Source organism: Dermacentor silvarum, chromosome 10 (genome assembly GCF_013339745.2).
Source record: "Dermacentor silvarum isolate Dsil-2018 chromosome 10, BIME_Dsil_1.4, whole genome shotgun sequence".
Taxonomy (NCBI): domain Eukaryota; kingdom Metazoa; phylum Arthropoda; class Arachnida; order Ixodida; family Ixodidae; genus Dermacentor; species Dermacentor silvarum.
This window is the reverse complement of record NC_051163.1, coordinates 63,169,439-63,182,462: the sequence shown is the minus strand read 5'-3', so window position 1 is coordinate 63,182,462 and position 13,024 is coordinate 63,169,439. Positions and strand designations below refer to the sequence as shown.

At 44.6% G+C, this 13,024-nt stretch overlaps 1 protein-coding gene across 2 annotated transcripts in view; it reads left to right on the top strand.

The window, feature by feature from the left end:
- The first annotated feature begins 2,950 nt into the window (after positions 1 to 2,950).
- Positions 2,951 to 13,024, top strand: part of LOC119465847 (sushi, von Willebrand factor type A, EGF and pentraxin domain-containing protein 1) — a 35,345-nt gene continuing 25,271 nt past the window's right edge. The window contains exons 1-2 of one of the 2 annotated variants that reach the window (XM_037726322.2): positions 2,951 to 3,458; positions 7,835 to 7,943. In XM_037726322.2, coding sequence (XP_037582250.1) covers positions 7,871 to 7,943 — 73 coding nt within the window. In that variant the 5' untranslated portion in view covers positions 2,951 to 3,458; positions 7,835 to 7,870. The remainder of the gene's footprint in view (positions 3,459 to 7,834; positions 7,944 to 13,024) is intronic. The other variant, XM_037726323.2, reaches the window with a different exon arrangement.

Genomic DNA, 13,024 nt, shown 5'->3' with positions numbered 1-13,024 from the left:
TGGTACTCTGCAAGTTTTGGTGACAAAGGCACTGCGGGGATGAAGAGTGCTATGGATTGAAATCGCTGTCTGCATAGCGTCTGACTCGAGGCTTTGCAGCAAACGTCGCCAAGTTTATGGTGTAGTTATGTTGCATATCTCACATGATCGTAATTTTTTTTTCGCGAAAGCGTCAAACGGTTTGTTGAGCAATAAAGCCAGCGTCCCGCGTCTGTAGCAGGGAAACGGCACCTAAATTCCCATTGGCTGCGACGTCACGTCACGAGTGCACCTAGACACAGTTGCCATTGGCTGTGACGCCATGGCATGAGCACGCCTCAACGGAGCAGAGCGGGCTAAAGGGAACACCTGCTACCGCAGTAGCGTGCCAGGTGTTACATGAGGGGAGAGGGCATCGTCGTAACACCAAATCACCCTCGCTCTCAGAAGCCTGTGCTCTCTGCGCATTCCTTGTCCACGCATGCTCTTGCCTGCGTTCTAATTGTGCCTCGGTAAGGCCAAATCAAAACTCGCCAAGCATCTCGATGCACTTGCTTGTCCACAAGGAATTCATAACTCGAAGGACTGCTCAGTTGTGTTCAACTGGACATTAATGCTTTCACATTCACAACTCATAAGAATTGATTAGGTGTCCTCATATTTTTTTCAATTTAGAAGGCTATTCAACCTCTAGTTGGCATTGATTAAACGTTGTCACTCTAGCGCAGCTTTCAAACTAAATCATACAATTCATACACCCCATTCTCACACAGGAAGACTCTTTCATCGATTTCAACTAGACTTTGAATTGCCATCCAAGTTTGTTTTTACTATCGGTAGTGTCTTGTCTACTGATGCTATTATGGATAGCTTTGCACCACTACAGTTGCCACTTTAACCCTTTCAGACGCTATGTACACAACTGTGTACACAAAGATAGTGCATCAACAGCAACAGCACTGATGAAGGTAATCGTGTTCAAAATGTGCCACGTATATCTTGAAACACTGATTAGAATTGTGCTGCAATTTTGGATAACATGTACAAAATGGTTTAGTAAAATGAGTTGGAAGGTAGACGGTCGCGTGTTTGTGCTTCGTGTCAGTATGTAGGGGGTTCACTTCTTTTATTGTTCACAATGTCATGCACCAGGCATAATCAAGTGGCTGGATAAGTGTTTTGCAAGCTTTTCAATACACAAAATAGTTGATGTTCTCATGTTTGATGTTCCTGTAGTGAGTTTTCATGTGGAGTCTACATTCTGTAAACTTGACAAAACTCACTGAAGAATTGAAAATTATTAATCTTTTCTGTAGCCGTACACTTTTATGTTTGCCTACCGGATGGTGTAGTCCGAGATCGCGGGATCGAATGCCGGCAGCGGCGGCCACATTTCAATGGAGGCGAAATGCAAAAATGCCCATGTGCTTGCGTTGTAGTGCACGTTAAAGAACCCCAGGTGGTCAAAATTATTCCAGAGCCCTCCACTACGTCGTGCCTCATAATCAGAACTGGTTTTGGCACGTAAAACCCCAGAAAGAAGAAGAAATGTGGTGAAAGTAAGTTTTCAATCAACAGGATAAAGTAGCGTCTGAAAGAGTTAATCTCTCCCCTCTTTGGAGACACTAACATAAACAATGACATTTAAAATGTGCTGCAGACATCCTTAAGATGCTTGTGTGAGACTTGTGCTAGAACGTGGGTTAAGCTGTGTGCAAATGTCTAGAGGATTGCTGGCTCACATCACTTGTGTAGTCATTTAGCAAACTGCTCCCGAGTTGTTTGCTGTAATGAGTTATACTGGGAAATTTTCTTCATCTTCTGGGCCTTCCCAACGTGCACTGTGACAGTGCAATTTTTTTCCTCCACACACTAAGTGCGTTCTGAATGTTCAGCCTTGGAGTCCACATTTTAGTATAGGAAAAAGCATGCAGAATAATTTGAAATTTCTTGTCTCTACTACTACACTGAAGATGCAATAAATGCAGTGAGCCTCGATTTCTAGGAGGCTGAATTAATTGGCACTTTAGGCCGAGAGTTCAGAGTTTCCCAAAATGGGTCGATTATCCATTCATCACAAACGTGGCTCATGTAGGGTCATACTTTCAGTTTTGGGCAAAACACTTTCAGGTATACTTTTATTGATGTTGCTTCACTAGAACCTCCATAACAGCATGTGTTTGGTCACCTCAGTTATCGTCACCTCCTGGTTTGTTATTGGAATCGGATGATAATAGCATGCAACTTTGTCTACACAGCCAAATCAGGTTGTAGCACATGCCGAATCGATTGCTGCTGCTGCTGTGCACTCGTCTCCCCCCCCCCTCTCTCTCTCTCTTTTGCGTATGTGTGGGAGTGCAAAAGCAAGGTTTCTGCAGTCGGTGGTCGTTTATGACTAATTCATTAAATGGTCTTAATTATCTTGTTCTACAACGACAATCGTCCGTTATCTTGCCCGCATTTCCTTTCTTTAAAGCTGCGCGCCCGGTACTTCCATGTCACGAACGGCATGTGTATGGTGGCTAGCATCCTCGTTATCAACTTGACATTGCATTCTCGACAGGAAAGTAGCGAGCACAGAGTTGTCAAAAAAGGAAACGCAAGTAAACCAGACGGTGATTATTGTGGGCAAGATAAGCCGCCAAAGATTACAAACTTATAAGGGTGTAGGGGCGGACGCCAGCTAGATGCATGGTATCGCCCAAAATGTGGCTCCGCCATGAATTATTTTGCACGATGCTTGTCGTATGTCTTGTGCGTATGCCATCGAAAACATTGCACGTGAATCGAATGGCCCGCGCCCAAGTTTAGGTGTCTGTAGTTCCACACGGGCCTACAAATGCCTGCACGGAGTTCGTGCATAATGCTATGGCTAGCGTCTCTGGCCCCACGTCAGAGTTAAATCCTACAAAAGAAGCATTACGAAAGTACGAACGGTCACCATAGAATAAAGAACCAACTTCAACTTTGTCACCGAGGACGTGACAAACTTGAAAAGAGGGATTTCATGGAGGAACTCCTGAACTTCCTCCATGAATCGAGTGTTGCGACGGCAGCGCCACTGAAGTGATTTCTCCACGCAGCTACGAAACAACGGCGAACAGTTTGCTTGTGCGTTGTTGAACCCCTGTGTGCGGAACAGGCTACGGTCTGCGCGAACCGATGGGCCGTCGGCGACTCGTAATCGCTCTCGAACGCGCAGCTCGGCAAAATTGATCCTCATGCTTCCGTGTCGGACAAGACGAGTGTGTTGGGGCGCCCGGAAACGAAACCCTGGTCGTGCGTGAGTGCGTGATTCCCGGGACGGGAACGGCGAGGCCGTGTTCGAACTGTCGGGTTGGTGGAAGGTCCCCCCCTTCGCTAAGCGACCAACGCGACGACGCCACTAGACTCGCCTTCGACGTGCTGCCCCAAGAGGCGACGATGCGAGGACGCCTTCGTGCCGTGACGACGGCCCCCCGGTAGCGTGACACCTTCGAGTAAGTAGTGAAACTTTTGCCGCGATCGATGCCCACTGTCCTGATTTAGAACTTTCTTGCCTCGAATGGACCCAGAGCTAGCGCGGAGGAAGTCCCGGATGAGCTTGAACGTTCCGTGTGCGTGTGTGTGTGTGTGTGGTGACACATCCTACGCTCGAGCGATAGCCGCCTCTCTTGTCTCGTCCTTTCGTGCCGCTTTATCGCGCGTTGACAGTGCGGCTGTCGCCTTGCCCAAGTTAACGTGCCGCCACGCCCTGCTGTGCTGTGTGGCAAAAAGAAATGCAGCCAGTCGATCACGGGCTTCTGTCGAGTGATCCAGTTTGTGTGGGCGTCTGCTCCTAATGCTCAGGGAGGCCAACGAAAACAGCGCGCTACTAGCCCAGCTGGTTTTCTCTTCCTAAACTTCAGTGACCGCGTCGCGGAGTGCGACTCGCTGTTCTATCTACGGCTGAAGAAAAAAAACGCGAGCGTCGTGGTTTAACGTTTTGCAGTACGTGCTCCAACACTGAGCCGGACCGCGTTGTTTCGTCAGAACGTCGACTGCGTGTAGAAGGCGTTGTTTCAGTGCTACATTTGGGTATCGAAACTGCGGTCGCTTCGGTAAGTTACGTTAGTGTCTGTCACCAACGCATTTCCGTTACAAAGTGTTGAGTGTACGGTGTAATCGAGTCGGTTCCGTGACTGGTCACGCGGCGCTGTGGAAATTGGGCGCATCCCAGGATTCTTTGGCGTTGAGTTTTGAGGAGCATAAATGCGCTGACACATGTCCAGATGCCCTTCACAAAGGTGCGTCACGTCTCGTTGGTTTCTAGGTTATCTGGGTGCTTAAAAATGAAACCTATTACTCACTCATTTCCGCCTAACTTTCTGGAAACATTTGGAAGGACGTGTGGAATCGCCATACCCGCTGAAGGGGCGGTGTCTAATTTAGAAGGTTTGAAGCAATTCGATTGAAAAATTTTGAGTGAGAAATTATTCTTTATTCTCATGTGGTTTCGTTTTTTTTTTTTTTTTGCTTCTTATGAGCAAGCCTGTTCTTTAACGCAGCAGGGAAAACAAGCTGGGATAGTTGGTCCGAGTTAGAGAATGCATTATTCTTGCCGAACAATTAAAAGGGCGAACGTGGACAAGGACATTTGTTCTGTCCATGTCTACAGTCTTTCATCCTTACAAACTCCCCCGAATTTTCCTTAAAATTGACAAATTTTGGCCACTTTTACAATTCTACGAATGTTGCATCAAGTTCCGAGAAAAATAAATTCTGGTTTCGGAAAGTTTCGTTCGTCAGTCGCTGAACCTTGAAGATTTTTGAGCGTGGAAGGATGCCGGAAAGGCACTTGATTCAGGCAAGTTTATGCAGACAAGTTTCTGAAGCAGGCGAAATCTGCAACAGCAAAGTTGGTGAAAAAGTCACTGTGATCGTAAAATGGTGTGTTGCTTGTTGATTTCTACTATTCCTAGTTTGCTGCTGCTTGTGGTCAGTTCCTAAAGCTAAACCATCGTTAATAAAGTGTGTATGTGTCCCGCTAACGGCGTGTGCTCAGGGCAAACTTAAAAAAATATGTGTGCTGTTCCCAGTCCCCCTTCTCACCCCTCTCAGTTTCATGTCCATGGGTTTTTTGGAAATTTTAAAGTTGACAAGTATGGCACGTCTAATTGTTCTTCTCGAGGAATGCATTCTTGTTCTTGTCTGGGGGGCTGTGAATGTTCTGGAACTGTGGCATGTAATTTCTGCAGCATTTTTCTTGTACCGTTCAGTTGGCCCAAGCTATTAGCTCTCGCTCACATATACCTGTTATCGCTAATCCCTGTGCTTTGTGCTTCCAAATGTATACGTAGCATGTTTCGCATTTAGCGAAGTAACTTTAGAAAATGTCTTTTTGCTCAAGCTGCTTAGCAAGGGATATTTGTCGAATTCAGTGCTGGAGTAGGGTATCAGTATCGGTAGGGTGTTATCATGGGATTACCGTATTAACACAACCCTTGCTTCATCTAATCATTCTTTCGGCCATCTTAAACATAACATTAGACAAGCGCCTATTCACCTTTGTAAACTTGCTTACACCACATTAATCTGACCTAAAATTGAGTATGCATCTGCCATCTGGGATCCTTATAAACATTCCAGTACTGACGACATCGAAGCCCTTCAAAACCATGCTGTTTGCTTCGTCTATTCAAAATACTAACCTTTCACTAGTGTCACTGCTTTAAAAGAATTGCGCTCAATTGTAATTAGAGCTTTCACATCGCCATACACTTGCCCGCTTATCACTTTTCCATAAACTTTATCATCACACATCCATTCATGATAACATTTTCCTGCGACCTGCAGCTATCTTTCCTCGCCAGGACCATCCTAACAAAGTGGTTCTCAAAGCACTACTCTGAATCTTTAATACCGAACACTATAAAGGATTAGAACCAGTTGTCTTGACACATTGCTACAGAAACTAACATTCGCGAATTTCAAGACCTCATTCATAACGTATAGGCAACCACTCCTGATTAATGTTCCCCTGGCTTGTTCTTCTCACAGTGTGTTTACTGTACTTTATATAACTGTAATTTACTGTACTTTATACTTTAACTCTGCACTTTATTCATTACCATAGTTAGTGCCTTTATTCATTCTCCTGTAACAACCATTGGGCTCTAGTTAGTGTGTTTGTGTGTTCATGTATACGTGTACATATATGTGTAATACCCTGTGTAATACCCCCAACGAGAGGGCCTTCAGGGGTAACTTGAATAAATAAAATACGACGGTCTCAAGGACACCACAGCTGTGGATGTGTTGCAAGCAGTATATTATTGTCTGTAACACGGATTGCCTTATCTCTCTCTATTTTCAGGTTCATCACCGTGATGTGTAAAATGCAATCTCCAGAAAGGCATCTTTTTTTCCTCTTCCCAACGCTTTTACATTGCCCTGGTATCTGGTTTAAGAGCTTTGATCTCTGTTGTTTGAGAAGTAATGATCAGAGCAGATCCTGTTGGGTTGTGCAATTTTTTTATGCAGTCTGTTTTGCCAGGTGCATTTGTCTGAGAGCAGCGCATTTTGACTGGATGATACAAGAATTAGCATGCAGACATAGCACTGGCTAATATTTGGTTGAGCTAGCACACTTGCCTTTTATGCATAGAGAAAATGATACCAACACTAAATGAGCAAAAAATATTTCAGAAAGTCGGCGCATTAGGCATTAGCATGCATGTCATAACATTGTGGCAAGAGGAAGAAGAACGCTAACTTTATTTTCAAATCAATGAGATTCGAGTCTGGCGTCTTTTTAGTGGGTCTGGGCACCCGCCGCGGACGCAGTTCTGAGACCTTGTCTCCAGGCGGCTTCCTCGGCTCTGATATCTGTTGTTACATTATTAAGATGCATAAACACCATTTCCCACTTTACATTTGCACTAGCAACAATGCAAGATAAGATTTCTAGCGATAACGAGCTTGCCTACGTTGTCATCATTGATATCATCTGCCTGAATGTCCGATGTATCATTTACAACAGATCACAGGGGGTAATGAATGTACTACCTGCGGTGCACATGCAATGAATTGGTTTCTATGCCTGAATAGTATGCCTTTGCTCTGTTTGCAATGCCGTAGTTGGCCTTTGCACACGGGACCAATTGTCTAGCATGGTGCAGAAAGTATGGTGCAGCGCGTTTGCCAATGTTTTTGAGATAGTATGATATTCTTGCTAAATGTTTCATGATTAGCCTTCATAGACTGTTGCTCTGCTTGTTTGTCATAGCAGCTGATACCTTGCATACCAGAAGTCGAAGCAGATGCAGGAGTTTTGAGATAGTTGAATCTTTATATAAGAAACACAGATTTAAGAAATTTTGGATATAACGAAGCAATTATGAAATGTATCTCACCAATACCGTGTAATTAATACATGTCAATAATGAATTTTAGATATGATGGAGGTATTTTAGTGTCGCATGCAGCTTCGTTACCATGGAGCTTGATTGTATTTCTGTGCACATGTGTGGCAATATACATTGGCATTCCATTTATTAAAGCACGTCTTCAGCCCGCTCTGTGAAACAAAACTGTATAATAATAATAATATTAATAATCTTTGTTTTCATCAGTTCACTGACAGGAAAGCTGCGGGTAAAAGCTGCTCTTTGTAGAGGCAGCTTGACAAGAGCCCGCAGCTACCAGTGTATTCCATGGCAGGTCTTGGAGATAAACATTTCGAAACTGGTTGTACTCTTGGGATTCCTGCTAAGTGGGACTGTGTTGATGTGATATTTGCTGTGGGGCTAGTCTGGGTGTGTACATCTGTCTGCATCTCATGACCCCACACTTGACACGTTTTATATCGGTGTCTTGTGCCTTCCGCAACACACAGGTTGGCGGCTGCAACGGCGGCAGCGACGGCGGCAGTATGGAGTCGTGGAGGTTGCATGTCATCCTCCTGCAGATCATGCTTCTCCTCGTCCTGCTGGCGTTGCCTGCAGGTATGTGCGTTACCCTTGTCTGCAACCCTAGTGCCGTCCCTGAGCTTCCTGTATTTTTTCAGTGCCTGCCTGGTAACGCCAAAAGCTGTGGGTCACTCAGAGGGCACCACCTTCCCAGTAGTTGGTCACAGTTTATGGCACACGTAATGGCGCGCATCATGTGCATTGAAGCACACCGTCGTTGATGTCATGTACACGCTACAGATGAGGTTCTCACTCGGCCGCCTTCCCATGTAAAAGGGTTGTGCTTGATGAACTCTCGAGTGCTCCCCTTGCACGGCGGACTTTAGCGGTATGAGGGCAAGCAAAAAAAGCGACACATTTTCACAAATAACGATGTGCAGTAATGCCTTTATCAACATGTCACAATTAGTTGCTAAGGCCTTCATAAGGTGGGCTATAATTTATGAAAGTGAGTTAGCCAAAAATATAACGCCTGCCCTTTCTCCTAAAGAGTGCATAGCGACCATTGTATAGCTGTAAAAATAAATTAGGGATATATTCGTCCCGCATTGTGTGGCATATCTGTACACGTCTTCTCGTGATGATGCTACCTATCATTCTGCTTGGTCACTCGGTTCATATAACCACCCACTCTCGCCCACTGTACGTGTTTATGAGTGCCTGCTGTGATGCTGGTGCAGGCGTCTCCTTCCTGTAACCTTCCGTCTCTCGTCATGTTGTTTTGAAGCAGCCCGGTCACCATGGGTCAGTATTGTCTGCCTCTTTGCTTGCAGAAATCCACAGACACGACACATTGTAAGTCCCGGCTTCGTGTGGTTCTCTTAAAAGGACGCTGTCTTAAAGAGAAAAATTAAGTTGAGCTACATTAGTAAATTACATTTCCAGAATGCCAAGAAGGCCACTCTTAACATGAGAGGATGCTCACCAAGTCAGAAAAGGCGCAATAACATAAGGTCGGTGGCAATGCTGACCTTAAGCTTCCGCACCAGCTTGCTGTGATGTCGTGAGTTTTGACGGCATCTGCTCGGGCCTAGTTTAACTTTTGTTGGTGGACTGCATTGCATCCTAAAAGAGCCAAAAGCTGAATTTGGCAAGATTGAAACACTTTGTGCCACAATGGCACAGACATGACAAAATATGTGCTTCGCAATCCAGGACATCACACTGATGTGCAGGCGATGGGCTCTAGGCGTGAAATTAAAAAAATGGAAGTATGGCCTTCATTTTCTCTTGTAATCTGCCTGTAATCACAACATAACCGAAATAGTTTTTGAAAGATTATTAATTTATCAGTCTAACCCTTCAGGCGTTGTATGCACAGTTGTGCACGACAAGATACTGCATTAAAAGCAAAATCACTGATGACAATACTGACACTTGAAGTGTGTCTCGTATGTCTTGATCCACTTCTGATTGGACCTGTGCTGCAAATTTCAATAGTATGTGTCAAGGGTTGTAGTAAAGCGAGTTGAAAGGTACAAGGCTGGATGTTTGCTCTTGGCATCAGTATGCCGTCATGTAGCATCTTTTTTCAAGTGGTTGGACAGATGCTTTACAGATGCACTAAACGCGAAATACTTCATGCTTTTGTGTCTGATGTTCCTATAGAGAACTCTCACATGGGAGGCCCACATTTTGCAAATTAGACAAATCTTACTGAATAACTAAAAATTCCTAATCGGTTCTGAAGCTGTGCGCTTTCGCAATTCTGAAGATGCAATAAATGTGGTGAAGTTCAAATTTTCGGTAGACAAGTTTATTTGGTGCCTGAAAGAGCTAACTGCTTTAATGCTTCTCTGTCATGTTCATTGAACCTGTTCATCACTGAAAAAGGAATTCAGAGCATTAAGGTTTACCGTTGCGGTAGTTGGTGCTACATTATGAAAGTTTCCTAGTGCATTAGACATAGAAGACACAAAAACACTGCTGGATGACCGCATAAGACATTTGGATTTTAAGTTACAGTTTGTCCTGAGTCACATGTATGTTGGTCTCATTCTCCGCGAGGCAACAAGGGGCTTTTTGATTCAAGTCGGGCCATTGTATATGTAAAAAGAATCAGTGTTGTGTGTGTTTATTCTGTTGTCCATTTCTAATGTGCTAGAAAACATAGGTAATTATAATTTAGAGCGACTTACAAAACGTAGGAAAGCTTTAACGTTTCCGCATACTTCATGTACCTATCTATAGTAGGCTGATTTTGCTGAAAACCGTAATTGAAGCCACTGTTGTCAGTTGTGTTAAAGCCCTGAGCACAGGTTTCATCACACAATCTCTTTTGCCAGTGCAATCTTCAGCGCAGCTCCCCGAGTCTGCACAGATGTCAGGTACCTCTGAGCATTGTTTGCTACGATGTTCAGGTAGTTGTAATAGGTGTCAGAATGAAATATGCAAACTGTTGTTAGACTGGAATCCTAATAATACTGAACTTCCACCACGATGAACAGACTAACATGGAGTACTTCACAGAAAACCTGATTGAAGGAGCACTGACATTAAATTTTCAACTTTTCGTATAATTTTTTTTTCCTGCATGACATGAATGCCCTGGACTTGGAACCCTTGAAAAAAAAAAAAAAAATACTGCCAAGCCTCAAAGTACCTTAAATAACTTTCTTTAAAAGGTTTTCTACGAATCAGATTAAATTTTGTTTCCCAGAATATTTAGGTGTCTTGAACATTGTGACACAGAAGGTGATCTCGTAGGAGCAGAACATTGTGAGGTTATGGTGCTTGCTCATTGATCTGCTATGCTCCTACATTGGGCCGCGCTACAAGGGTATTAGCCCTCCGTGACAGGGCAAAACGACTCCAGGTCTGCCCATATGGGCGGCCGTCATGCCCATATGGGGAGAGCTGGAGCCGTTTTTGACCTATCACGGCCAATTTGGAATAAAAAACAGATTGGAATAGTTTTACGTTATACTGGCCCTGATTACCCTCTGTGGCATGACGTCACGACGCGTACACCTCCATCCACTGTGGTGGCCTAGTGTCTAGGGCGTTGTGCTGCTAAGCACGAGGTCGCGAGATCATATCCCAACCGCTGTGGCCGCATATCGATGGGGGCGAACTGCAGAAATACCCATGTATCATGCATTGTGTGCACATTAAAGAAGCCCAGGTGATTTAAATTAATCTGGAAGTCCCCTACCATAGCGTGCCTCACAATCAGAACATGGTTTTGGAACGTAAAACCCCAGGATCTAATTTTTTTAACATACACCTCCTGGGAAATGGAACCTAAACTGGTTCATAGGAGAGCTATTTTAGCAAATAATTCAGGGTGTTCTGAGGCTTGTCAGTATATTTTCTAGGGTTTAAAAGCGAAGAATCTGAAAACAAAAATATAATGTTGAAAATGTTATGTCAATAGGCACTCTTTCAATCTCTTGAAACTGCGGTCCACGTGAGCAGTTGTCACAGTGCGCTGGCAAGTGCTTTCATGTGGTAGGGTTCATGCCTACAGCTGAGAGTTGGTCTCTTACATCCGACTGCGGATATGAAAAAGCCGTACTACTGCTGGGGGCTGTCGATGGTAGAAGAGTGGAAAACCTGGCAGAGCTGCATTGTATTCATTAAAGCTGTGAACAAGGAACAGGGCACAAAAAAAAAAAAATTTGGGAGGCGATTCAACTTCTGGTTGAAGTCGATGAAAGACCCTGCCTTCTTGAGTGAGTTAGGGGTGAGAAGGGGCAGAGTGATTGCGTGTTAACTGTTGTGTCACTTCTTGCGTGAGGGGAGTAGGAGGAGTTTTAGTCTGCTTAAAATATTTTACTGCACTATTTTCCACGATCGGCCCACATATTTAGCCTGCTCTGCAATAAAGTACAAAGGCTTAGAAACCCAGCAATACAGAAAAGTGGGGCACTAGGGAAGACATTGTCTTCATAAAGAAGGAAGACAAGGCAAGCAGTGTCTGACAACCGAAAGTTTATTGGAATATAGGGTGAAATATACAGGGTGTCCTATCTGACATGCAGGAAGTTTCTTCTTTCTTTCTTTCTTTTTTTTTTTAATAAAAGCAAAGCCTTCTGGGTAGATAATGCCAACTGTATGTTGTTGGCGACCTTCTAAGGAAGCCTCCAGTATAAACAGAAAGGAACCTAATCTTCTAAACAGGCACATAAAGCTACGTATACCTAAAAGTTTTCAGCACCAAAAGTTGAATAAAGATTAAAAAAAATTTTTTGGTCTGAGAACCAACTCCTTCCTTAAAGGGGGCCTAAATCACTTTTTATCGAAGTTGAGAAAGGCATTTGAAGTTAAAATAGGCTATTTCAGAAACACTTTGCAGCAAAAAGTACTTCAATGCATTTAGCAGAAGTGGAGTTATTGACTATCAGAGAACGCCCTTCGCATAGCTCCCACTCCTTCTTCAATGCCTTACACTGCGAAGGCTATGGCGAAGTACACACAATGCTCCGCCTACGGAACGTCATTGTGGTGCGCAGTTCGAATTTGATTTTGGATGTTCACGTAGACGCCACTACTTCGGATTTTAGCGTCTACGACACGCCAAACTCGAAGGCTATCCCTCATCTTACGGTTGAGTTCACAGTCTCTCATCCCTTTGCTGTGCTACAGTGTACTAGATAGCTATGCGCGGCTGTGTTTTCTCGCACCGAGTGGCAAGTAGCAGATTTCCTTTCGCACTTATCTCTATGGCAATCGCACAGTTTCCGAGGGTCGAACAAAACGTCGTCTTTATGTTCGCTCGTAATGAGCTTCGACCATGATGGCGACACATCTGGAAGATGTGCAACTCGGGAAGCAGACAATCTGTACCAGTCGGATGTTAGCGCTAGGGTAGGCTCGCCACGTGCCTGTAGCCACGTTGCCTACTGAGACCACCTAGAGCACGCAGTTGTCCTCGGTGAGCCACAGCTCTCTCAGCAGCGAACGGGCTCGTCGCGGCACCCCGCGGTATGCGCGAAATCTGTTACGTTGCAGACGCAGCAACCGTAGTGCATTTGCTATGTGCACGACGGGGCTGGGGTGCGCTCATGTGGCTCCCTCTGGCCACGCTACGTTGTGCGAATGCCTTGGTCCTGCACCACCTTGACCGTCAGGATAGTTAGTTGCCACATCCAAATTGTGCATTTAGAAGCGCTGGC